Genomic DNA, 23,971 nt, shown 5'->3' with positions numbered 1-23,971 from the left:
AGGGAGGTGAGGTTAGTTTGTACACGGAGACACGGAGCCACCGCATCACACATTAAAATAGTTTATTTTGTAATTGTCTTAAAACAAAATGACATCAGTGCCTGTTCACAAATACAAAAACAAAACAAAACCCCCCAAAAATAAAAAAGACAAGTTTGCCAAATAAGTTAATTCCCCCCCTCCCAGTATCAAAAGTGCAAAATAGGTACCTAGTTCTCAGTCCTACTTGTCAGGCTGCGCTCGTGTCCTGGCTCCTGGTTGCTGTGGGTGAAGGGCAGAGACAGGGACAGGGAGGAGTTTGGGAACAATCTCCACTCTGGGGCCTGTATCCCTTTGCCTCAGCTCTGAGCACTGTGCCATCGCTCAGATCTCACTAGGAAAGTGCACTAAGACCCAATCTCCTCAATCTTTGGATTACAAATCACCGTGTGTGGAACAGAACCACAAGTGTTCAGAAAATGATGGGGTGATGGCTCCTGCTGCTGGGAGAGGGCAGATCCCGGGGTAAGCAGCTCTGACTGTGGTCTCAGGACAGCAAACACCTGGAGTGCCATGCTGGCACTGCAGCCAACTAAATCAGGGACAGAGCAGCTTGGCTTTTGCTTCAAATCAGGCAAAAGCTTCCATAAAAATCCAGGAGCTGTGCCCCTGTCCAGCCCCAGCCAGCACAGGTGGACTGATGCAAGCACTCCCTCAGCTGAACCCTGGCTGAAAGGGGACATTACCTGTGCTAAAAAGAAAATAAACCCAAGGATTCTGGCAGCGTGCACCACACACAATGGATGTGAAGGTCATAAAGCCTTCTCCTCTTCCTCAGGGTTGGGCTGAATTCCCTCGCTGTAGCATAACTAGGCACTTTTTAATGAGTTGAGAGTTTTCTCCTTGTTTCTGATCAGCTGAAGAAACAGCAGAGAGCCAGAGAGCATTCTTCTGCTACTGCAAATGTTTAAGATGTTATGTGGAGCCTTCTGCTGGGCTGAAAACTATTCCAACCACATCCTGCATGGCAAGCTGTGGGAAAAGTGCAGGAGTGCTGCAGTGATTGCTTCAGCCAGATGGAAATGAAGTCTAGAAGCATCAGGCTGGTATTTCACTCCCTCTCTGCTCTCTGTCAGTGCTGCCTGTACACCTTCACAGGAGCTTCACAGCAGTTCCTGGGCAGGGAGAAGACCTCACCTTCCTTCCTTCCCTCTACTTTAGTGCCTCATTCCGTGGCCCAGAGTGCACTGGGCTGGAATTAACTAATCTCACATGGGGATCATTTGTAGCATTGCAGCCTTTATTTGAAGCACGTTGTACAGGGGATCTGAGGTACCTGTGGGGGTTGCAGCATGCCAGTCTGCTCCCGGGATGGGGAAATGCAATGAGGCAAGGCCTTGGGAGCAATTAGGGCATGTGGGGAGTGCAATGACTGGAGCATTCCTGGGTTCTGTGCAGGACCAGCAGCTAGCTCAGGGGTTGGCAGTTATTCCTACTAACTGGCTGCTCTGCTAAGATGGTAACTAAGGTGGCAAGGGCTGAGTCTGGAATTAACACCATGTGTTTACTGAGTGCTCTGTGTTCCAAGCCCTGTGGCAAAGGCCACTGGCCCCCATCCCTGTCCTTTGGCAGTGCTGGAGCCCAGTGGTGCCACAGGGCTCCAGATCCTTGGAAGGAGGAGGCCTGCGTGCCAGTGTCAACCCCCGGAGCAGTGAAAAGGAAAAGCAAACCTCACAGGATTTCAGTCCTTGCCACAAAGAGAAGCCCTGCTGCCTCACTTGGTCACTCAAAGAGTGCTAAGCAGCCACAAGGCTGCTGCTTGTCTTCCCTCTGCCTTACCCAGGGGCACCCTTTCCCTGTGATGCTGGAAGCAGCTGTTGGGGCACTGCTACAACAAAGCACTGTCCAAACCCAGGGCTGTGCAGCTGCTCTAACCACACACACCCCCAATGCTTCCATAAGATGAAAGAAATACCCAAGCAAACAAACACAAAGCCACGGGAGCAGCCTGAATGTGCAGAAATGGAGGTTTGGGGTAAGAAGGAAATGGGTGAGAGGCTGAAACCCAACATTTCAACCCCCAACTAAACCAAAGGAGCTTCACACACACGCAACAGTCTGATGATACAGCACTTCTGGGGCAACATTTCAAGAATACAATCGTTGAAGGATGAGGTTCCTTGATACAAAGGAAGGTTGGTTTTGTACTACAGCTGGAAAGGTGTTTGCAAGGAGCTCGAGTGACTCCCTGGCAGCTACGTAGAGTTTTTTACACATCTACTGGCTCATAGCAGCTCACGCCTACAATCTGAGGACGCAGGTAAAGTTATGGCTCTAGGATACATCGTCTAAAATCGACAGAAGCAGAAAAGGCATCTGAAAAATCAACGTGACATTTAAATGACTCAACACTTTGAAAGTATTTTACGGCCGTGCCCTTTCCCTCCCTGTTATGGTTCAGCCAGTGAAGCTGCAGGTGGAACCATGACACGAGGAGCATGAAACATGCAGATTGCCCACGAGCCCGCACCACGGGGGGGGGTCCCAGCTAAGGTTTGCTACAAGGGAGATGCTCCTAACCAGATTCTGCATCACTTACCATGGGGAAAGCCGAAAGAGAACCACTGCCTGGTGGGAGGAGGCCTTTCAGAAGGGCAGGGCCTGGAGGGTCTGCAGGGTCTTGCCAGAGTTACACCATGCACCATGGGCTAAGCACACGGGGACGGGGAGGGAGTACCGCGAGCCGGCCTGCGTCACTGGCCGCAGCTGGTCCGGACCCGGGAAATCGGGGATTTCTTCAACCAAGGTAAAACAAGAGGTGGGATGGGGCGACTTGGGAAGCAGATGTGGCAGGACGAGAAGGGCAGAACAGACTTCTTGGCTCTTCGGTTGTAGAGCGTCCAAACGCACGGCGGGGCGGTGGAGGGCACGCGGGTGCGCCTGGCTGCGCTCCCGGGCTCCGGACACGCGAGGGGTGTTCTCGTTGCCGGCCCCAGGAAAGTTCACCTAAAACCTAAGGTCCATTCATCAAGCTTGTTTGAGTATTCCTGGAAAGAGCTGTCCCTTGTCATCTTCATAAAAAGTTTGTCCCCTTAGAATCTCTGTAAAATTCCTCAGTCTAGTGCAGGCCATGAGGGGATATAGAACCTCTGTAAGGAACCCTCTAGAAGGCGTTCCATCCAAAAGGACAATTTGTGTAATTTGTTTTTAATGGATCTGGATCCCGGACTGCAGGAGGATTTCCCTCTGGCTTCCGCATGTTGTAAAGCATCGTAATCCTCGCATGATCCCAGGGTTCCCCCCTCGTCCCCTGATCTGTGAGGCTTAAAGAGGCAGAAGTATTTCTTGTGGCCGTTCAGAGCCAGGACATAGCCTGTGTAGTCACGCTCAAGGAAGTGCTTGTCGTACTGGTTTGGGATGGGGGCTGCATCCTGCGCAAACTCCAGCAGGTACTCCAGCCACTCCCGGTGCTTGTCCAGGCTGAGGAAGGAGAAGTGAAGAGAGCTGCTCCTGGGGGAAGAGCAAAGATACTGGGATTAGCACATGTCCTGGGTGTGGCTGGATTCCTACTGGACAGGTAAGGAATCATCAACAAGGGCAGGGCAGTGCTCTGTTGCTGCAGCTCCTTTTTCAGCTCAGTGTATGCAGCACTGTCATGCTTTCTATTTGTCAAAACACGGTACAGTCAAAGCAGCACCAGCATCTGACCCCTCTAGCTACCACCGTCAAGTCCAGCTGGGAACAGCCTCTTGATTTTTGGTGGCTCATTGCCACTGCTGAGGGCAGAGGCCACTACAATCACCAGAAGCATTCACTCCTGGCAATGGAGCCACCCATGCTCCTCACGTATTATCAGAACAGCATCACATAAAGTGGTTAATGCAGCAACAGAAGCCTGGGAGAGGGCCCAGCCTACCCTGTGAACATGTAGACTTCCAGGGCGAACTTCTGGAGCAGGGGGGTTTTGGTGGAGTTGGACAGGATCAGGACGACGTTCATGTGCCCTGGCCTCAGGCGCACCAAGTTACTGGTGTAGTTGATGTCCGTTAGCTCAGTCACCTCCACAAAGCTCTTTTTGGGGATCCTGCTGCAACAAAAGAGCGAGTGAAAGGGGGGCAAAGGACTGGGAGCAACTGAGGATGGAGAAACTGTGAGTGCATTTGCCAGCCTGTTATGCTGAGCCATGCCTGTGCCCTGTAGCAAAAGCCACTGTAACTGGTGTAATAGCTTGGTTTGCACCTCTCTGAATGAGTGGGTCAGACCTTTACCTATTCCCTGAGGACACTGTCTTGGGCAAACTTGGTGGGAATTGTTTAATAAGCAGATAAGTGTCCCCCTGTCCTTGTTGGCTGGGTCCTGGCTGCACACTGGTCCTCCTTCCTTGCTGTGCCTGTACTGCCCTGCACAACAACTGCACTATGTGCAACTTCAGCACTTCTCTGCTCTTCACTTAACCCTCCCTTCACTTAACTTTCTCCCTGAGCAATGCTTCTGCAGAAAACATTCTGGAAAAGGTAGACAGGGAACCTGTTGCTCTCTTTGCTGAAGCTTGCATCGTTCTTCTCCATCTTTGTGGCAGTTTCTTCTTTCCCAGAGGGTGGAGTGTCCCTTGTGTCACTTGAATCACTGCAGAGGAAAGTGAATTTTGTGATTAAGGCCTTGGGGTTGGACTGAAGAGCTATCCCTGAGGGCATTTTGGTGCACACTCACCTGAAAGCCTGAACAATAACAGTGCCAAAGAGAATGAAGAGTGCAGAGAAGAGCAAGGAGAGGAGTGGCATCATTTCTCGCCTGAGGGAAGATGTGCAAGCAGCAGTCAGGTCTGTGAGTTCACATTTTCTATCTCAATTTCAGTTCCTGCCTATGTCAGGTAACACTGTGTGCCTTCCCCAGAAACTCAGCTTGTTTCTTGGGTCTTAAAGGCCATCGTGTTTTTGAGTGCTGTCCTGCTCCCACCCAAAAGGATGCTAAAATTGGATCTGTTTTAAAATAAGGTGACAAGGAAGCAGTGAATACCAACAATGGATGCCCAGTCCATACCAGTTACTGTGAAACAAACTGTCCCACCAGTCTGAGATGTAGTCCACTGTGGAGTAGAACCATCGGATAAGGAACATCTGTTTGAAAAGAATGAAAAGCAAAAAACAAAATGACAAAACTGCTATAAAGAGCCCCAACAGGTTCACAGAATGTCATGAGATTCCTTCTGCAAGCAAGAAATCTTCTAAGAGTTTTTCCTTGTTATTTTAAAATATAAATAATGCCTCTGAACAACCCGAAAGGGACTGTCCACAAAGGTAACACGGATGTCAGGCATCTGGAAAGGCTGTGCACTTACAGGAGCAAGCTCATCATTCAGGTCTGCCACAACGGTCTCTGATGACAGAAGGCCGGGGTCTGTCCTCAGCTGGTCCAGGAGATCCAGGAGGATGAAGTTGTCCTCTTTGCTGCCTTGCCAGGCCTCCTCCAAGGCTTTATAGGCGATCTTCCCTGCATTATTGCGTCTCTCCAGAATGACCACCTGGATGAGCCAAGAGCATGGCACACATCAGAGAGGAAGGGGCTTTTGTTTTCTTCTAGACAGATGATTCATTTCAAACCACTGCCCAGAATCAGGTGTCAGATCAAGGTACAGCATCAATTAAATAACAGGCTAAGAGAAGAAGGGATTAAAAAAAATAAAAGGAAACCCTCACAGCTGATCTTCCATGATACTTCTCCTCATCCATCAACAAGGCGTCTGCAAATTCCGGCTGCCGATCCCTGTAGATGTGCACAAACCTCAGTGTGTCTTTTGTGTTGGCCACAGCAAAAGTCAAAAATGCCTCATAGGCCTCGGCAAACTTCTCTCCTTCCTCAGTAATCAAGACCACGCAGTGCCTGGGTGACACAATGAGATGTGGGATTAGGAGCCAGTCTGGAGGTGAGAGGGAATGACCAACCCCTTTCCTCTTGGCAGAACAATCCTCATAAGCCCCAAACCTCTCTGACAGTTTGGGTATTGAGCAGGATCCAATGCAGTTATTGCTCGTTTCCCGCAGAATCAAACCAAAAGTGACTCTAGGAGCAGCCCCAGAGCCTTGGGAAACAAAATGGGAACACCTCACTCACTTCCGCTGACGGTGAGACTTCTTCACAGGACACAGCTCCTGGAATAGCCTCTGGCTGGTGAGTCTGGCCACCATGAGGAACTTATTCTGGGAAAGGAAGTCGTCAATGAGCTGCTTCTTCATTTCTCGTGCCTGGCAAGAACCAAGAAGGCAGAAGTCAGAAATTAGCAGGAAGAGGAGGGGAAAGCTGTTGGATGCTCCTGGAGAAGGCTGCCAGCCCTTGTGGTCATCCCTGCAATCACCCAAGATGTTTTGAGGCCCCAAGACTGGGAAGTCACATGTGTCCCTGCTCCCCAACAGGCTGGAGTGCCGCAAGCTTTCCTTGTCCTAACTCTCTCCTCCTCCAAAGCCTGATTTTAAGCTGAGAACAAACACTCTTCCTCCAAACTGCACCACTGACCACGCCCTCATCCCCCAGCTCGGTCAGAAAAGCTCCATGCCCATTTTCCCTAAGCTCTTGGAGAGAGCTCTGAGTGATACCTGCACAACATCAGCGGGCCTGTCGATGTGCTCCTTGAAGATCATCATGGTGGGAGTGTAGACGTTGATGTTGTACTGGCTGGACAACTCCTCGGTGCCTCGCAGTCCGACGTACACGTAGCCAAAGGACAGGTAATCTCGGTAGGCAAAGGCCGTCAGCTGGCGGGAGGAAATCCCCAGCACGTGTTTGTGTTACAGACTGAGCATTTTCCCCCCCAAGTGACTGTGGTAACTTTGCTTCAAGAACACATCCCACTGTTTGAATGCCATCAGATGTGCTGTGAGAGGTACAAGCCCTTCCTCTCCTTCACTGAACCAAATTTTGCATCCTCTTAGTCATTGTGCCAGGAGCCTCCATGGATCCACACCCTACCCTAGGGTGGCAGGGGCTTCTTAGGAAATGGGATTTTCAGCAACCTAAATTAGAAATGCCACAAACTTCTCTCATTCTCAACAAAGGTTGTGCACCTGTGTTGCTGCTACCTCTGAAACATACCTGCTTTACCCATGAAGGGTAACTGTGTCAGGATGAAGAAACAGACTCCTTACAAAGCTGGTCACCTGGCCACATCATTTACAACCTGCACAAATGACCCTGCTCTCCTCGAACCACTCAGTGGTGTCTGGAGGCATCTGTCCACCTCTGCTCACAGCAGTGGCATGTTGTAATTTGGAACATCTGGATTTATAAGCAAGTCAGCAATGCAGTGTAATGACATTACCTTGTATAACAATGGCACAACTGGCATGTGATCGAAGAGCAGCACATGGGGCTTGTTGTCTTTCCTCCAGTGGGACAGAAAGTGAATGTAGTTTTTATCTGTAATCTTTAGACAGAAGCAGAATGTCAGTTTAACCTCTGAGCTGTCAGACACCAGCAACGCTCTGCAAGGAGGGCTGAGCCTGAAAAGGCTGTCCTGGTGTTGCAGGAAGCAGATGGTGGGTTGATCTTTCCAACATATATTCCTGATTAATGAGTGAATTAAAACCATCACTCTTGACCTCCCTCAGCCATCTTAGTTATTGCATGCCATTCCAAGTCAATGCCTACATCACTGTTATTCTCCTGTTTGTTGGGACCATATTCTTTAAAAATGGGAACCCAAGGGTTAAAAGACACCTGAGAGCTCCACTGAATCTGCTCTGTTTGAGGTGTGCTACCTCTCATAAAGGACATAAATGGCTGCAGTTACTGTAGAAGGGGAAATGATCCCTATTTTTGGGGCGAGAAGTCCAATAACTCCAATACCCAGAAGACAAGTGAAGTCCATTGGGAAAGGTGACCCCTGGTAAAGATGCCAAGGGAAAATGAGGTGAGGTGAACAAGGCCACAAGCAGAGGCCAGGCAGGTAGAGTGCTGTGGGGGCTGACTCAACCACATCACAGGCACAGTGGGCATTTTAGGACTCTGTCAAAAATCACCAGAAGGCTGAAACACAACAATATTTTATCAGGTAGGAGATTTTACTTGTGACTTTGAAAGGGCTCATGCTGCCAGCTCGTTTCAAAGGTCTGACAGAAAACTGGACAAAACAAATGGGATTCCATGTCAGTGAGTTTTAGCAGAAGTGACCTATGAGGTAGCAAGTGGTCCCTAATTTGCTGGATGAAATGCCAAGAAAGCAGGAGAGAAGTGAAATTCAGCAGGTTCCTGTCCCAGGGATAGTTTGGGTAGAGCCTTGGCAGCTGTGGGGTGTCACAGCTGGGGTCAGCTGCCACTAGAATCACTGGTGTGATCATGTGGTAGCAGGATCCTCTTTTCAAGGACTAGTGTTACAAAACTATGGGGTGGGAATGCTTGACAGCTCCAGGGTTTGGAGCTTTTGCCATAGGTCAGCCTGAATTAAACAGATTAACCACCAAAACAGCCAAGGAGAGAGGGATCTCCAGGCAGAGAGGAGCAGCAGCATCTGACACCCCTGCTAGAACCTACCTTTTCAACAAGATTCCCTGGCAGAAGGTTCTCCACGAACTGCCGCAGGTTTTCCCGAACGACAGCGTTGTGGAAGAAGGTTATTTTTCCATTAATGAGCCCCAGCAGGGTTGGAGTGCTGTGGGCACCCAGATGATGGGCGAGGCGCCGTTCGTATCCCGCGTGAACGACACCGATTCCTGCTCCTGGAAAAGGAGAGCACCGGGTTCACCTGTAAGATCCCCCACAACCCAAATGCCCAGTGCAAAACTGATGAACTGCTCCTTTGCCCAGCACCCTGCTTTGGAGTTAGGAATGTTTGGGAGAGCATTAGGATAAAACCCCGAGGGAATCCACAGGGTCTAAACTGGGTCACACAAACCTGAAGGCAAACCACTGCAGCCTTACCAGGCGAGGGACACACACCCAACCCCAACAACCTCATCCTCACCCAGAGCCTCCAATTCCTGAGCAACTTCCTTCCACACGGGCTCGATGTGGATGCAGCTGAAGCACCAGTCTGAGGTGATTTTAATGAGGTAAGGTTTCTTGAAGCTATCTGGCACAATTTCATTGATGTAGTGGGAAAAGTGGAGCAAATACTTCTCGTCGGAGGTGTCGCGCCTCTCGGAATTGAAAGGGAAATGGAAGAAGGACTCATCAAAATAGAAGCCATCGTGGAAGCGGTGGAACTGGCGATGCTGCTGCTGAGAGAAGCCCTGGCTTTCCCCAGCATCTCCATAGCGATCAAAGTTTGCCCTTTTTTCCTCGTTGGAGAGAATCTGGAAAGCAAATGATGGAAAAATGATTGCCTGAAACCATGAGGGGGAACTGCCCTGACTGTAATCCCTCAGTAAATAATGTAAGGAATGTGCAGCCTTTGCTGCACATCAGACAGACAAGTATTTTGGATAAAGGTAGCATCACATGCTTCTCGGCTCATTGTGGCAAACAGGAGTAAAAAACCCTTAAAGCCCAAAGAACAGGAGCCCCTAAATCCAGACTGCTGTTCCCACTTCTGTCACCAACAGCTCCTTGAGTCTGAACATCCTGTGTTATGAGTACAAACACTCTTTTCTTGAGTGGCTTTTGCTGGTGTCTCTTTGAATCTGGAGGGTTCAGAAAGTGCCAAAAGTTTCACTGAGCAGCCAGAAACCCTGCAGAGAAACTGCATTTTTTGGCAGGGAAATAAGGATTTATTTTGATTTCCATGGGCTTGGCTGCCACATACTGGAGTGACCAATTTCAAGAACGTGCAAATAACCACTGCTAAGAATAATTTGAGGTGACTAAATCCCTGTGATGATGAACGTTGCTTACATGACCCCAAAATGCTTTTATGTATGTGTGACACAGACAAGACGCTGCTCAGCCAGGCAGGGCTTGGGGAATACCCACTCCTTCCTTCTTTGAGGCTTTTTAGGCACAGCAGGGCAGACTTGTAGCAAAGTATTTACAGCAGAAACCATGCTGGTGACCCCAGTGGCTCTGTCAACAAAGCTGAGTAAATTTTTTGTGTGGGTAATGTCCACCTCCACCGAGTCAAGCACCTTTCCCACACAGAAATACACTAGAAAACCACAAAGCCATGTATGGGAAACTAAGGTCACTTAATGATAGCAGGAGTTCACAGGAAGCATGTGTTACCTCATAGGCCTTGCTAATCTGGATGAATTTGTCCTCTGCTCCCGGGTCCTTGTTTTTGTCAGGGTGCCTGTGGGGCAGAACCAGAGGAAAAGGGGTCAGTGGGAGCTGTTGGCATCTGTTTGGAGGTGAGGAGGACAGGGGCAGTGAGGGTGTGCACCGGCATCCCTGAGGCTGAGATCAGATTTATACCCAGCATGTGCTGTCCCTGCCCAAACCCCATACCAAAATGCCCTGGGATGTGGGCCGTGTGCCTGTGGACCTGTCCCTCTGTCTGCTCCATCCCCAGCAGCCTGAGCCCAGGACACGGAGTGTGTCTCCTCCCTAGCAATGCCTCCCTTGGCTGCTGCCCTACATAACTACCGGGCTGTTCCTTGAATCACCTCCTGCCATGGCCTCGGGGATGTCTCACACAGAACAACATGGGCTCTAAAAGCTGCAGGTAAGCCTGCTTTATTAATTTTATTTCCATGCCGTAAGCCTGCCCCTCACCACACACCACCTGTATGAGGGGTGTGACGTCTGCACATCCAACACATTTCCACAGCACAGGGACTGAACGGCCCTTGGACATCCAGCTATCAAGCTGAGACTTCACCCCTCATGTATTAGAAGTTCCCAGGGAGAAATTTTTCTCCCCACAGCCAGACTCAAAGACAACTTTTTCCCCCATCACTTGACTCTGGAGAACTTTTTCCCCCCGTAGCCAGACTCCAGGAGAACTTTTCCCCCCACAGCCAGATTCTGGGAGAATTTTCTCCCTGTAGCCTGATTCTGGGAGAACTTTTTCCCTTTGTAACCAGACTCTGGAAGAACTTCGTTACTTTAGCCAGACTTTGCGACAATTTTCCCACCACAGCCACACTCCAGAAGAACTTTTCCCTCCATAGCCAGATTCCAGAGAACGTTCCCCCACCCGCAGCCAGACTCCGGGAGAATTTTCCCACCCTAGCCAGACTCTGGGAGAACTTTCCCCCCTGTAGCCTGATTCGGGGAGAACTTTTCCCCCTCGTAGGCAGGCTCTGAGCGGACTCCTCCCGCCGCAGCGGGGCTCGGAGGGTTTTACAGCAGCTCCGCTGGCATGGAGCATCTCCGTGTGCCAGGCAGGCCTGCGAGGGCGCGGGGCGCGCAGCCGGCCCAGGCGCCTCATGCCCCCGCGGGGCCTGGCGCCGCCACCGAGCCTCGGCCGGACCCGCTCCCGCGGCCGGGCGGAGGGGACACAAGGGCAGCACGTACCATTCCCGGGCGAGCCGCTTGTAGGCCTTCTTGATGTCGGCCTGGCTGGAGCTCCGGCCGACCCCCAGCACGCGGTACGGGTCGAACTCGCCCGGCGCGGCCGCTGCCAGCGCCGGCAGCAGCAGGAGGAGCAGGAGGCACCCGGCGCGGCCCGGCTCCATGGTCCGGCGCGGCCGCGGGCGGAGGGAGCGGACGGGCCGCCCTCCCGAGCCAGCGCCGCCGCTTCCGGCGCGCCCGCCCGCCGTCCCCATGGAGACCGAGCTCTTCCGGGAAAGCGGGCCGCCGGCCGCCCGGGGGAGGCCCTGCCGAGAGGCCCTGCCGGCCCAGAGGCTGGGGCAGTGCCGTGGGGGGGTTCGGAATGGGCATGGTGGAGCCGGGAGCGCCAGCCGTGTCCCGGCGGCATCGGGCCGGGGACGGGATTGTCCCGCTCTGCTCTGCGCCGGCCGGCCTCACTGGGATGCTGGGGAAGGTGTGGGCACCGCAATATAAGAAAGATACTAAAGTGTTAGAAAGCGTCCAGAGGAGGGCAGTGAAGTTGGTGAAGGGCCTTGAGGGGAGGGGGAGCAGCTGGGGGCGCTTGGTCTGTTCAGCCGGAGGAGACTGAGGGGAAACTCATCGCAGTTAGAGCTTCCCCTGAGGGGAGGAGGAGAGACAGACCTGATCTCTGCTCTGGTGGCAGTGACAGGACCGAGGGAATGGCTGGAGCTGTGTCAGGGCAGGGTTAGGTTGGATATCAGGGAAAGGTTCTTCCCGCAGAGGGTGGTCGAGCACTGAACAGGCTCCCCAGGGAACGGGCACAGCACGGAGCCTGAGCTCAAGGAGCTCCAGGGGACATGATGTGAATCTTGGGGTGTCCTCTGTGGGACTCGATGATCCATGTGGGATCCTTCCAACGCAGCATGTTCTGTGATTCTATTTTGGTTTTTTGCTAAGTTGTGTTTATCCAAAGTCAAAGACTTCTTTCTTGTCTCGTGCTCTGGCAGTGAGGAGGAAACTGGGAGGGAACACAGATGGGACAGATGACCTGAACTGGCCAAAGGGATATTCCACACCACAGAATGCCCAGTGTATCAGCTGGGGGCAGTGACTGAGAAGGAGCTGATCTGGGTTCAGGAAGGGGATCTGACATCAGTCAGTGAGTGGTGAGCAACTGCATTGTGCATCACTTGTTTTCCTCTCTATTATTGTTATTTTATTGTTGTTTTTTATTGTTATAATTTGCCATTACTACTGTATTTTACTTTATTTTCAATTATTAAACTGTTATTTTCTCAACATACAAGTTTTACTTTGATTCTCCTTCCCATTCCAGGGGAATGGGAAGGTGGGAGAGAAGAGAAGGGGGAGTTGAGCAAATAGCTGCATGGTGCCTAATTTTCAGCTCTGCTTAACCCACAACAGTTTGCTTAGGGAATGTGGGTTGGCTGAATGGGTGGTGAGGTGGATCAAGGGCTGTCTGAGTGGCAGAGCTCAGAGGGCATCATCCACTTGGAAGTCTACAGTCAGTGGCTTCCCCAAAGATGTATACTGGGTCCAGTGGTCCAGTCTTAATCAACTTGTTTATCAACAATCTGGACAGAGTGATGGAATGTACCCTCAGCAGGTTTGGTGATGATATGGAACTGGGGAAGTGGCTCATCCACCTGAAGGCTGTGCCCCCATTCAGCAGGACTTTGGGAGGCTGGAGAATCAGACACAGAGAAACTTAATGATGTTCAACAAGGGCAGTGCAGGTCCTGCCCCCGGGGAGGAGCAGCCCCAAGTACCAGCACAGGTGGGGGTGACCTGCTGGAGCATCTCTGCAGGATGACCTGGGTGTGCCATGGTCAGTGAGCTGTCCCAGAGCCAGCAGAGTGTCCTGGGGCCAAGAGGCCCTGGGGAGCACTGGAGCAGGTCAGAGAGTGACCCTGCCCTCAGGAGGCACACCTGAGTGCTGTGTCCAGCCCTGGGGCAGGGCCAGGGAAAGCAAGGAAGGGCCTGGAGCATCTCCCTTGCAGAGAAAAGGCTGAGGGAGCAAGGGCTGTTCAGCCTCGAGAGGAGACACAGCTGAGAGGGGCCCTCATCCCTGTCCCTGTCTGTCGCTGTCTGCAGGGAGAGCTCAGCCTCTGCTGCGGGGGGGCAGAAATGGCACAAGAGCAACGGGCAGGAACAGATGCACAGGAAGCTCTCTCTGAACATGAGGAAGAACTTTGCTGAGCGGGTGACACAGTCCCTAGAGAGGGCGTGGCGTCTTCATCCCTGGAGACATTTAAAAAAACCCCAACAAAACACAGACGGAATCCTGTTCCGTTTGCTCTGGGATGGCCCTTCTGGACCACAGCAGGGCTCTTCCAGCCTGACTCCGTGCATGATTCTGGGACTCCGGGGCGGTGGCGCTTCCGGGCAGCGAGCTGCGGTTCCGGGGCAGAGCTGCGGTCCCGGGCACTGAGCGGCGGCGCCGGGGCTTGTGCCGCAGTTCCGGGGTTTGAACGGCGGTCCCGGGGCTCAGCGGCGGTCCCGGGCAGAGCGGCGGTCCCGGGCACTGAGCGGCGGTCCCAGGCACTGAGCGGCGGTCCCGGGCACTGAGCGCGGTCCCGGGCACTGAGCGGCGGTCCCGGGCACTGAGCGGCGGCGCCGGGGCTTGTGCCGCAGTTCCGGGGTTTGAACGGCGGTTCCGGGGCTCAGCGGCGGTCCCGGGCAGAGCGGCGGTCCCGGGCACTGAGCGGCGGTCCCGGCAGAGCCCGGCTCCGGCAGCCCCGGCTCCGGGGCCATGGAGGAGCAGCAGCGGCGGGCGCTGCGGCGCGGGCGGGCCCGGCTGGTGGCGGCGCTGCGGGTGGAGCCGCTCTGGGACCCGCTGGAGCAGCGCGGGCTCTTCACCCGGCCAATGCTGGAGGAGCTGCAGGTGCCAGGGAGCGGGACACTGAGCGCCGGGGGGGCCCGGGGAGGGTCCGTGTTTCCTGAGAGCCGGGGACGGGCATGGCAGGGTGGCTCCTGCATCCCCTGAGCCCCGGTGACAGGACTGAAGGGTGGCCCCCTTGTCTCCTAACCCTGGTGACAGCTGTGAGAGGGGTGGCTCCGTGTTCTCTTGAGCCCAAAGAGGGAACCCATGTCCCCTGAGCCCGTTGACAGGTCAGGGGGATGGCCCTCAGTCCCCTCAGTCTAGTGACAGATGTGGGAGGGATTGTCCCGTGTCCTCTCAATCCAAGGGAGACTCCAGGTCCCCTCACTCTGGTGACAAGCTCATAGGGGAACTCCATGTCCCTTTAGTCCTGGTGACAGGCCCAGAGGGATGGCCCTGTGTCCCCTCACTCTGATGACAAGGCCTGGGCTTGGTCCTTGTGCAGATAAGATATTTGAGAACCGCCCCCCCCCGACTTGTCCCTTCTTGTCCCCAGCCCTGGCCAGTGCCAGGTGTAGGGGTTTCTCTTTGTGACCCCATCCCAATCTGATGACACCCTTAAGGTGTTATTGTTTCCCCCCCTTGGTTACAGGTTACAGGTGACAGGCCTGGGGGTATTTTTACCCCATCTCACACACTGGTGAGCCCAGGGGTGCCTGTTTGTTCCTAGGGGCCAGACTTGGGGTGCTTCCTCTCCCCCTTTCCCTCTAGACCCCTCATCGGGCTGGGTGTCCATTGCTGGAGGGAGGTCAGGGCTAGGGGTCTGGTGGGGGTCTCTGGCTATTTCCACTCATTTTGTTGTTGTTTACCCCGTGTTCATGTCCTGAGTGCTCATAGAAGTCGGAAGGGCTGCCCAAGGCACTGTACAAACCCCTGTTCTGGGTTTTTCTCCTCTGCAGAGCGCTGGCAGCCGAGGAGAGCAAGCCCGGCAGCTGATCATTGACCTGGAGACTCGAGGGAAGCAGGCTTTCCCTGCCTTCCTCTCCATCCTGCAGGACACCGGGCAGGGCGACCTTGCCCAGATGCTGATCCAGGAGTGCGAACCCCATCCGGTGCCAGCGCAACTGCCCGAGCTGCGGCCCGTGGAGCTGGAGCTGCAGGAGGAGAAGCAGCGTAAAAGTCAGTGCTGAGGAGGCTGTGGTGTGTTTTTGGCAAACAGCAGCATGGGGAGTGGCAGCTGGGATCCCGCCCACTGTGGACAAGAGTCTGGGAAGTCATGATTTTATTATCCTGGTAGAGGTGACTGTTGGAAGGATCATAGAATCCCAGAATGTTTGGGTTGGAAGGGACCTTAATGCTTATCTCATTCCATCCCCTGCTATGGGCAGGGACACCTTCCACTATTCCAGGTTGCTCCAAGTCCATCTTGGTCTTGAACACTGCAGGGATGGGGCCTCCACAGCAGCCTCTTTGGGCAGCCTGTGTGTCCTGCTTTTCAGCAGTGGAACCTTTTGAGCTCGGACTCATCCTCTGTATTTTTGACCCATGCCATTACAGGTGTGACCCCTCATGAACGTTTGTCTATCCCAGTCCAAGCTGAGAGTGAAAGACCTCGAATGCCTCCTGTGCCAGCCCGGGGTAAGCCTCATTCCACTCCTAGAGCCACAGCATGCCAAAGGCTCCTTTCCAGTGTGGTGGGAAGGGGAAATTCATATGTATTGGGAAAGACATGAACTCTAGGAGCATGGTCTTGTTGTGAAGTGTGGTGAACTGAATCCTGTATCTGTTTTGTGTTGTAGGTTCAGCTGTTGACAAGAGGAGCCGTGACCAGGTTAGTATTTGAGAAGGCTGAAAGTGTTCCCTACTAGGCAAAAGCTCTATGTCTCAAGAGTGACTCCAGAAAATATTTCTGGAGGAGCTGGTTCTCACTTTGCCTTACCTGAGCAATTGCTCCAAGGCTGTAACAGGGCCAATGGTCTCAGAGTGGATCAGTCATTAGCCAGATCCTCCTTAAGATTACCACAGTGATAACACAAATTCTTGGCTCCTTTTGGTGAGGTTTGATGATGATGCCTAAAAGAATTTCCCAGAAATTTCAACTTGCTCTTGGACATGCTACAGATAAAGCAGCAGCTGGTTTTCCACAAAGGCTTTCCCCAGTTTAGTGGGTTGTTTCTTGTTCCCAGCTGCTGATGGAAGATGTGTATGGAGAAGGGGTGCTCCTACCCATCCCTAGGACTAAAGAAATAAAAAAGCTGTGAAATGAGCTACTTTAAGTACTCCCATTCCTCACTGACATTGTATCCTGCTGGATTAGCCAGCAAGCACTTGGAATAAGAGGGAGTTTAATTGTGATGTGTCCCTGCCAGGATTATGAGATGAAAGCAGATCCCTGCGGACACTGCCTGATCCTCAATAACGTCAATTTCTCCAGAGACTCGGGTCTGTCCACCCGAGAAGGCTCTGACATTGACTGTGAGAAGCTGGAGAGGCGCTTCAAGGCCTTGCGCTTCACCGTCCTGACCCGGAGGGATCTGAAAGCTCAGGTGAGGCTGGGTGTGTCCTGCTGACACTGGGGATGAGAGGTGAGCCCCTGGAAGCAATGGAAGTGCTTTAGGAGATGTGTCTTGTGTTGTCAGCACACTAGAAACCTCCCACAAAGAAACAATGAACCACTTGCATCCTGTTACTCTATTGTTACACTGCAACTGCAGAAGGGGAGAGGACCTTGTACATTTTCATTCTTCTGCATGAATGTTGAATCCCCATTGAGATTTGTAGGGATTTCGTGAGGCTGTGTTTTTGGGATAGCTCGGACAGCTGTGTCATGTCTGTCTGTGCCATCCTTGGCTGTTACTGGAAGTGTCAGGGGGAATTTGATAATCTGAACATAAAACATGGTTCTCTGCTCACCCACCAGCTCCTGGTCAGAACCAGTGGATTTCATCAAATAAATAATGTGGAAATGTGCTTTGGTTTGTGATGCTGTGTTGTAAAGTGTGTAGAGAGGTGAGAAATCTGTGTCATTAAAGCAGCCAGTGTTAAATAAGGGCAGAGATGCAGAAATACTCACTCTCTGCCAATGGCTTTTGCCAGCTGTACTCGGAGCTCATGTTATCCTGTGGCAGAGGTTGACAGGATCCATGGCAGTGCAGTTGGAACAGGGCCTGGCAGTAACCTGTGGCTGAGATATGGTTCAAAAGACTCTCATTGTGATGTTTTCTACACAGGAAATGGTGTTGGAGCTGCTGAAGCTGTCACGGCAGGACCACAGTGCTTTGGACTGCTGCATTGTGGTCATCCTTTCCCATGGCTGTCAGGTGGGTTTGTCCCATCTCTCCCTTTGTTCCTTAGGTGTGGGAAAGGGTTAATTCCCTGTCCTGTGGTCTTACACACGGTGAGAGGGAAGTGCTCTGTCAAAACCTTGTTCTGCCTTTGTAGTACATTTCAAAGAGTTACACCCTTATTCGGGGTTAAAGAAAACAGGAGCTTCTCTGGTGTGGTCTGATCCAGTGGTGCCAGTGGACAAGGGTTTTCCATTTTAGAAGGTGGGGCTAATAATTTAGAACTGCATGGAGGTCCCACTCAGCCTCATGCTGTGGTGATTCAGTCTTCCCATTCTCCAGCTCTGACTGGGAGATGCTATTAGCAATAATGCGTGTTTATTCCAAGTCAGTTCTTAAAGGATGAGGAGAGGCATTCTTAGGAAAGTGGTGTATGGTATGTACTCATTGTACCAGAGGATGAAGAATTCCTTTGCTGGAGGATGTGGGATATGAGTTGGATATCAGAAGTTACAGGTTTTAGTGCACTTCAAATGTCTCCTGGATGTCCCCTCACCCTGACTTGGCCACAGGGATTCCCACAAACACCAGAATTTGTTCTGGTACCTCATGCCATGAAGCACCTGATGGGAAATGGGCTCCCTTGGAACTGGCCTTGCCTTCCCTGTCACTAGCTCCTCCATTTTCCTCTTGCAGACGAGCCATATTCAGTTTCCTGGAGGCGTTTACGGAACGGATGGAAAACCCATTCCCATAGAAAAGATTGTGAACTATTTCAATGGGTCCAATTGCCCGAGTTTGAGAGGAAAACCCAAACTGTTCTTCATCCAGGCCTGTGGTGGAGGTGAATCTTTGTGTTGGCTCCGGTAGCGTTGGGCTGCGGAGATGTGGTCAGGCTGTGACTTTGGCTCCCTTTTGTTCATTGACTGCCCCTCTCTCCAGCTGTCTTCTCACACCAGCTGCCTCTTCCCTTATTGTGTGCTGAGAGGCCGCTCCAGCTCTTCACACACAGTGAGGAATTTTGCACAAACTACCAATGACTTTGACTCAACCAGTGCCACCGAACAGCCAAAAAGCCTTACTTTGTTTTAGGGCCTTTTCCCTTTTCTTTCCCCATCTTTTCTTAACGTCAGGTGTACAACTCTGAATCTCTTGGGTGGGATGAAGGTCAGGAGCTGTCTTGTTGCTGTTTTTTTCAGAACAAAGGGATCAAGGCTTTGTAGTGGATTGTGATTCGCCTGAAGAGGAAGCTCCTGGGGGTTCCTTGGAATCGGACGCGACCCCATTTCGGGTTTCATCGGATAACGTGGATGAGCCTGATGCCATTGCCAGTTTGCCCACACCTAGTGACATCTTGGTTTCCTACTCAACTTTTCCAGGTGAAGCAGACTGTGCAAATCCTTTTCTGAGCATGGGGGAATTAGCAAAACAGTCGGAAATTCATGGCCAAAGATAGGGGCAGTTCAGGACAACTGAACTGGGCTCTGTTGGAGTGGCAGGAACTTGTTGGGATGAGAACAGCAGATGGGTTTTGGCATAACATTCTCCTTCTTTCTCTGAAGGCTTTGTCTCTTGGAGGGAGAAGTTAAGTGGCTCATGGTATGTGGAAACGCTGGACAGTGTGCTGGAGCAATACGCCCATTTGGAAGACCTGCTCAGCATGTTAGTGAGGGTAAATGTCCTTTTTTTTCTGCTTTTTGTTGATGAAGGAAGTAGTCAGGGGTGTGATCAGTTGGGGCATGTAGGCCTACACTCAAAAAATAAGTGAGGATATTGAGTGTTGAGTTTAGGGATGGGCTCATTGGAGGTACTGCAGAGAGGTGTAATTACAAAGAAAGTGTCTGGCCTCAATCTGCCAAAATGCACTGGAGGTTTCTCCAGTGAGAAGTAATCTTGGCAATACAGGCTTTAATCCTTCTGAAAAAATTGCTAAAAAATGTCATGGCTTGTCCTATCCAAGCTGATGAGATTTGGCTGCTCCTGTAAGCTTGTCCTGGGGGTGGAGGAGCACAATGCACAGGGATATGGAATGAGTGTGGCTGATCAACATCTTCCTTTGTGTGCCTTGTTGACTCAATATTGCCAAAGTTGTGTACAAGTGTAGATGCCCCAGATACTTTTTCTGTTCTCCATGGGTAGGAGAAAAGTCCAGTGTGGAGGGAGAGAGGACTTACAGAATCCTCTTGTTGTTTTCTGGTTGTTGTGGTGCTTCTTTGGTCACCTTGGCATGGCAGCCATTGATTCCCAGGGATGGGGAGGGCATCCCATTCCTCATCCTCTCTTCTGTTCCCAGGTGGCACGTGCTGTCTCTGCCAAGGGGAGGTACAAGCAGATCCCGGGATGTTTCAATTTCCTCCGTAAAAAATTCTTCTTCATGTGCCACTGACACGTGGACTCTGAGCTCCCTGCCGAGCCCTGGAGATTCTTCCTGTGCCTGAATGAAATCTGTGCCCACCATGACTTGGTGTCAGTGCTCCCTGTGGATTTTGTCTGCGTGTCCAGATGTTTGTCTGGAGAAATGTGATCCGTGAGCGCTGGCTTTGCCATGGAGTGGAGATGAGATGGAGATTGTGCTGTGCCGATGGGAAATGTTGTGGATGGAGCAGGAAGTCCATTTACTGGAGAACAGAGCCAGAGGAGAGCACTTCTGGCTCATGCTGACACAACCACACTTGACCTCAGAGTGTTTTTCTTTGCTGATCATGATATTTGTGTCCTGTGCTGTCCAGGTAACTGATTGAGGGGACCAGGGTCTGATGTTCAAGTGAAATGGGATGAGTTTTGCAGTCAGTGTTTCTAATAAATGCAATTAAAAAGCAAATCTTTAGCTGTATTCCCTTGTCTGTCCCATATCCCCATTGCCATTTCAGCACCTCCTGAAGGCTCCTCTGAAGTGGGAAGAGTAGGAACCTTCACTCATGTCTGTGCTGCTCTGTCTGGTCATTTACAATGTGGCTGTGCCAGCCTATGGTGCATCCTGCTCCTTTTGAGGAGTCAGTTGGGAGTTACAGCAGGAGACTGATGAGGATTCATTGAAACACCAGTGCTGAGGTAAAGTTCTTAAGGAGCTGCTAACATGATGGCCTTGGGTCAGAAATCCTGCATCTGAGTTGGATTTTGAGGGGGGAAAGCATCCTTGGAGCCACCCTTGTGTGGTACAGAGGCCTATGGGTAGGTCTGTGCTGAGGGGTGCTTGGGGATTCCCAGGGAACCTGGCAATATCCAATCTGCTTTTTCAGTCACTGAGTATTTCCATGCTCCTTTGGGAGCATTTCAGGTGTTTGGAGAGTGCTGCAGGAAGAAGCCAGGGCTGCCCTGAGCACCCCAAGGAGGGTCCAGCTGGAGCTGGATGTGGCTGTGATGGCCTTGCCTGTGCTCAGATGTTTGTGAGAGCTCATGGTTGTCTTCTCTATTCCCCTTCTCCATCCCCCAGGGGAGTGGGGCTCTGGGCTGCCCTGTCCCATGTTGTCCAGTTTTGTACAGAGCATCTGGGTGTGCAGGTGATCCCAGGGCTGATCCCATCTCCCCTGGACCTGTTCAGGAAAAGTGACCCTGCACTCTTCCCCTTGTTTATTTCCCCACTTCCCTCACTAAGGAAGCGTTGGGAGTGCGGTAGGGGTGATTTTGGGTAGAGATGGCTCAGCCTTGTCCCTCTCCTTTCCATGGCATGGATTGCAGTGGCTGCTCCTTCCCCAGGGCATCCCTGACAGAGGTGAAAACAGAGTGGGAGCACTCCAGCAGCACAGATTGTGGAGGGAATGTGGTGGGGCTGCAGAATGACCCCCAGGACCAACCCAATTACCTCAACACCCCATTATAAATCATCTGCCATCAAGTAGCCCAGTTACCAGTAAGACTCCCTGAAACATCCCAGCGCCAGCCAAGACACCTAAAACCTCCTTGGGCCAGCTAGGGGCCCTATAACCCCTCCCCAAGTTCCCTAGAGCCTCCCAGGACCACCAGGCTGGATTCCAGCCACTCTCCCATCAAACCACCAGCCAAGCCTTGAACCTTTGGTTTGGCTAGGGCCATGGCTCTACTCCTAGCTGGGAGTACCTTGTGGGATCTCTGCCCACCTTAGGTTCCCAGGAGCCTGCCCAGCCTCACTGCCCAATGTGGGGGCTCTCCCCAGCACACAGGCAGAAGCCCAGCACCACAAGGTACACCCCCCGGTTCTGCTCCACTATGTCCCCTCAAAAGAACCACACGAGACCAGCTTAGCACTATTGCCTTTATCACACTCGGTGCTTGTGCTCCATGCTGTGTCCTCAGTTCTCGCTCATTTTCTGCCAAAGAAAGACACGGGGAGGCTCATGGTGAGACCACTGGCGGGGCAGGGGCAGTGTGGCCAACCTGCATGGCGGCAGAGGAAGGGGCACCCACCTCGTTGATCCAGTCGATGTAGGCAGACACCCGGGTGAAGACTGTTGGCTTCTTTTTCATGTTGCATTTCAGGCCGGAGCCGAAGCTGACGATGCCCTCGACCTCCCAGATCCCATCGTCGCGCTGGCAGTTCAGGGGGCCTCCAGAATCGCCCTGTACGGAGAGACAGTGTGGGCCATTGCTCCGGGGCACCCTGCTGGCACACCCCACATCCAACACAGCACTGATGTACACAGGTAGAAGAATTATAAAAGAAAGGCCTTATGAAATCAGGCCTCACTCTGCTAAAACTGCCAAAGCTGACCTGTCATTTCTTCTACATGCAGCTAACAAGTGATTTGCAAGTTCCCATGTGAAGCTATTTTGGGAATGAGAGGTTTGTTTAACCCAACGATCTATTCTGAGGGTGAAAAACAAATGCACCTCTGTAAACAATAAGATTTGTCCCATGAGAACCCACAAAGGAAAAATGGAAACATATCTAGAGAGAGAAAATTGGTAGACATATCCAATAGCGCTTAGCCAGTGAACTGAGTTTCACTGTATTGCTGACCAATTAGGTTTAACACAGTGCCTTCTGATATTTCTTATAAATATAAGCTTTGTGAATAAGAATTGTCTTTCTGCATGAAGGAAATGGAGTCTTGGCTGATTTATTCCAACATGCCACTGCAGCTCCATCCCCTTCCCTCCTGTGCTTCCCATGGAACCCATTGCCCTGCACTGCTTCAGCACCACTGTCAGTCCTGCTCTGGGCTGGGGGCAGGTGGCACCCAGCAGTGCCCACACTCACGTTGCATCCAGAGACGACGCCGTCACCGCCAGCACACACCATGGTTGTGCGCACGAGGCTGCCCCACCAGTCCCACTTGGAGCAGGTCTCATAATCCACCACGGGCAGCAGGGCCTGCTGCAGGGCATCGGCCAGGGGCCCGTTGGCTGCAAGGACAGTCACACCTCACACTCTGCACATCCCCTTCCCAGGGACCCCTGGGAACCCTCCCAGGGACGCCCCACTTACTCCTGACACGTCCCCAGCCGGTGACATAGCAGGGGTAGTCGTTGGGCAGGACCTTGTCAGCAGCTGGCAGGCAGGAAGCACGGATGGTGTCAGTCTCCTGCACCTCCTCTGCCAGCTTGACCAGGGCAATGTCGTTGCTAGAGGGGAACATGAACCATGAAGAAGTGGTCCCTAGCTTTGTTGCCCCCCACCCACTCATGGATATTTTCCATCCCTACATGACAAGGATAGAGTTCCATTTCTCGTGGACAATCGTCTTCTCCACACCGACGGCCACAGAACCAGGCTCATCATCCACTGACAGGTCCTGCTTGCCCAGCACCACACGGTAGGTCAGGGAAGAGCTGCCAGGAAGAGAGGGAGTGTCAGTTCCCACAGACATCTTACCTCCATGGCACAAATGCCCCGCAGCACCCCAACACCCACCTGATGCAGTGGGCAGCTGTCAGCACCCACTGGGGGGCAATGAGGGTTCCACCACAAGTGTGGTACCAGGACCCAGAGCGGCTGTACTGCAGCGAGATCTGTGAGGGCAGAGGCACAGGGTCAGAGCAGAACGTCCCCATCCCTGTCCCCATGCCCGTGCCCATGCCTGTCGCTGTGCCCCCTCACCTGCCATGGCCAGCTGTGGGCTACAGCATCTTCACCGCCCACCACGCGGGAGCTCAGCTGTGGTGGCACGGCCGGCTGACCGCATCCGTAGGCTGTGGGGCACCAGCAAAGGGACATCAGAGGCTGCCTGTCCCCCCTGCCCTGACCCTTCCCCATGCCCTGCACCTACCGTAGCCCAGCAGCACGACGAGACAGACGGCTCCCAGCATGGTTGTGCTGAGCAAAGGTGCCGTAATGGGGCTGCTCACCCCTCTTATAGTGTCTGGACTGCTGGGGACCTTGGAGTGGCCCTGCCTGCTGCTGACACGTGGGGACTGTCCCAAGCTGTGGGCACAGGGACTCCTCAGCCCCATCACCCGCTCTTATCGCACTCACCGTCCCACCTGGGAATGGCCACATCTGCCTGTCATGCGCTGGCACCATGCTGGGCCATGGTGGGGACAGCTGGCCCTGCTCTGGGAAGGGGCAGGCTGCCTCCTGGGGCACAGGGTC

General features: G+C 52.6%; 3 protein-coding genes across 8 annotated transcripts; 1 reads left to right on the top strand and 2 right to left on the bottom strand.

Annotated features, from left to right (window-relative positions):
- Window positions 1–45: 45 nt before the first annotated feature.
- On the bottom strand, window positions 46–12,537 carry DNAJC16 (DnaJ heat shock protein family (Hsp40) member C16). Of its 3 annotated transcripts, XR_005626869.1 has the most exons (15): window positions 11,362–12,537; window positions 10,129–10,195; window positions 8,933–9,263; window positions 8,503–8,687; window positions 7,292–7,396; window positions 6,570–6,728; window positions 6,091–6,221; window positions 5,676–5,859; window positions 5,318–5,500; window positions 5,020–5,096; window positions 4,690–4,770; window positions 4,507–4,605; window positions 3,896–4,066; window positions 2,579–3,489; window positions 46–2,355 (listed from the first exon to the last, which is right to left on the bottom strand). XR_005626869.1 is itself a non-coding variant. In XM_039703115.1 (14 exons), the coding sequence occupies exons 1-14, from the start codon at window positions 11,610–11,612 to the stop codon at window positions 3,093–3,095; spliced, it is 2,421 nt and encodes an 806-aa protein (XP_039559049.1). In that variant the 5' UTR covers window positions 11,613–12,537; the 3' UTR covers window positions 46–3,092. The 3 variants fall into 3 exon arrangements, 2 of the variants coding, with proteins under 2 accessions (XP_039559049.1, XP_039559050.1); XM_039703115.1 differs by having other exon boundaries at window positions 46–3,489; XM_039703116.1 differs by having other exon boundaries at window positions 46–3,489; window positions 3,896–4,063; window positions 11,362–12,535.
- Window positions 12,538–13,103: 566 nt separating this feature from the next.
- On the top strand, window positions 13,104–22,429 carry CASP9 (caspase 9). Of its 3 annotated transcripts, XR_005626873.1 has the most exons (12): window positions 13,110–14,242; window positions 15,139–15,358; window positions 15,737–15,817; window positions 15,979–16,010; window positions 16,549–16,725; window positions 17,410–17,499; window positions 18,160–18,307; window positions 18,663–18,842; window positions 19,026–19,135; window positions 19,757–20,192; window positions 20,334–20,514; window positions 21,919–22,429. XR_005626873.1 is itself a non-coding variant. In XM_039703166.1 (10 exons), the coding sequence occupies exons 1-10, from the start codon at window positions 14,111–14,113 to the stop codon at window positions 19,847–19,849; spliced, it is 1,263 nt and encodes a 420-aa protein (XP_039559100.1). In that variant the 5' UTR covers window positions 13,110–14,110; the 3' UTR covers window positions 19,850–20,284. The 3 variants fall into 3 exon arrangements, 2 of the variants coding, with proteins under 2 accessions (XP_039559101.1, XP_039559100.1); XM_039703166.1 differs by lacking the exons at window positions 20,334–20,514; window positions 21,919–22,429 and having other exon boundaries at window positions 19,757–20,284; XM_039703167.1 differs by lacking the exons at window positions 19,026–19,135; window positions 20,334–20,514; window positions 21,919–22,429 and having other exon boundaries at window positions 13,104–14,242; window positions 19,757–20,278.
- On the bottom strand, window positions 20,997–23,965 carry LOC120499435 (chymotrypsin-C-like). 2 transcript variants are annotated; one of them, XM_039703169.1, is made up of 8 exons: window positions 23,649–23,965; window positions 23,480–23,571; window positions 23,294–23,391; window positions 23,086–23,211; window positions 22,868–23,004; window positions 22,640–22,785; window positions 21,847–21,999; window positions 20,997–21,749 (listed from the first exon to the last, which is right to left on the bottom strand). In XM_039703169.1, the coding sequence occupies exons 1-8, from the start codon at window positions 23,830–23,832 to the stop codon at window positions 21,732–21,734; spliced, it is 954 nt and encodes a 317-aa protein (XP_039559103.1). In that variant the 5' UTR covers window positions 23,833–23,965; the 3' UTR covers window positions 20,997–21,731. The 2 variants fall into 2 exon arrangements, with proteins under 2 accessions (XP_039559103.1, XP_039559102.1); XM_039703168.1 differs by having other exon boundaries at window positions 20,997–21,999.
- Between the last annotated feature and the right edge of the window lie 6 nt (window positions 23,966–23,971).

The sequence above is a fragment of the Passer montanus genome, unplaced genomic scaffold (assembly GCF_014805655.1).
Source record: "Passer montanus isolate IOZ18808 unplaced genomic scaffold, ASM1480565v1 scaffold160, whole genome shotgun sequence".
Taxonomy (NCBI): domain Eukaryota; kingdom Metazoa; phylum Chordata; class Aves; order Passeriformes; family Passeridae; genus Passer; species Passer montanus.
This window is presented reverse-complemented; position numbering and strand designations above follow the sequence as displayed.

Excerpts from the sequence above, each read along its gene's own strand:
- DNAJC16 (XM_039703115.1), bottom strand. The coding sequence starts at position 11,612 with ATGGGGACGGCGGGCGGGCGCGCCGGAAGCGGCGGCGCTGGCTCGGGA. Across the intron at positions 5,860-6,090 it reads AAGTCTCACCGTCAGCGGAA|GCACTGCGTGGTCTTGATTA; the intron begins GTGAGTGAGGTG and ends TGTGTCACCCAG. Across the intron at positions 5,501-5,675 it reads AGTATCATGGAAGATCAGCT|GTGGTCATTCTGGAGAGACG; the intron begins GTGAGGGTTTCC and ends TGGCTCATCCAG.
- CASP9 (XM_039703166.1), top strand. The coding sequence starts at position 14,111 with ATGGAGGAGCAGCAGCGGCGGGCGCTGCGGCGCGGGCGGGCCCGGCTG. Across the intron at positions 14,243-15,138 it reads CAATGCTGGAGGAGCTGCAG|AGCGCTGGCAGCCGAGGAGA; the intron begins GTGCCAGGGAGC and ends TCTCCTCTGCAG. Across the intron at positions 16,726-17,409 it reads GGAGGGATCTGAAAGCTCAG|GAAATGGTGTTGGAGCTGCT; the intron begins GTGAGGCTGGGT and ends TTTTCTACACAG.
- LOC120499435 (XM_039703168.1), bottom strand. The coding sequence starts at position 23,832 with ATGGGGCTGAGGAGTCCCTGTGCCCACAGCTTGGGACAGTCCCCACGT. Across the intron at positions 23,572-23,648 it reads CGTCGTGCTGCTGGGCTACG|CCTACGGATGCGGTCAGCCG; the intron begins GTAGGTGCAGGG and ends GGTGCCCCACAG. Across the intron at positions 23,392-23,479 it reads CCCACAGCTGGCCATGGCAG|ATCTCGCTGCAGTACAGCCG; the intron begins GTGAGGGGGCAC and ends CTGCCCTCACAG.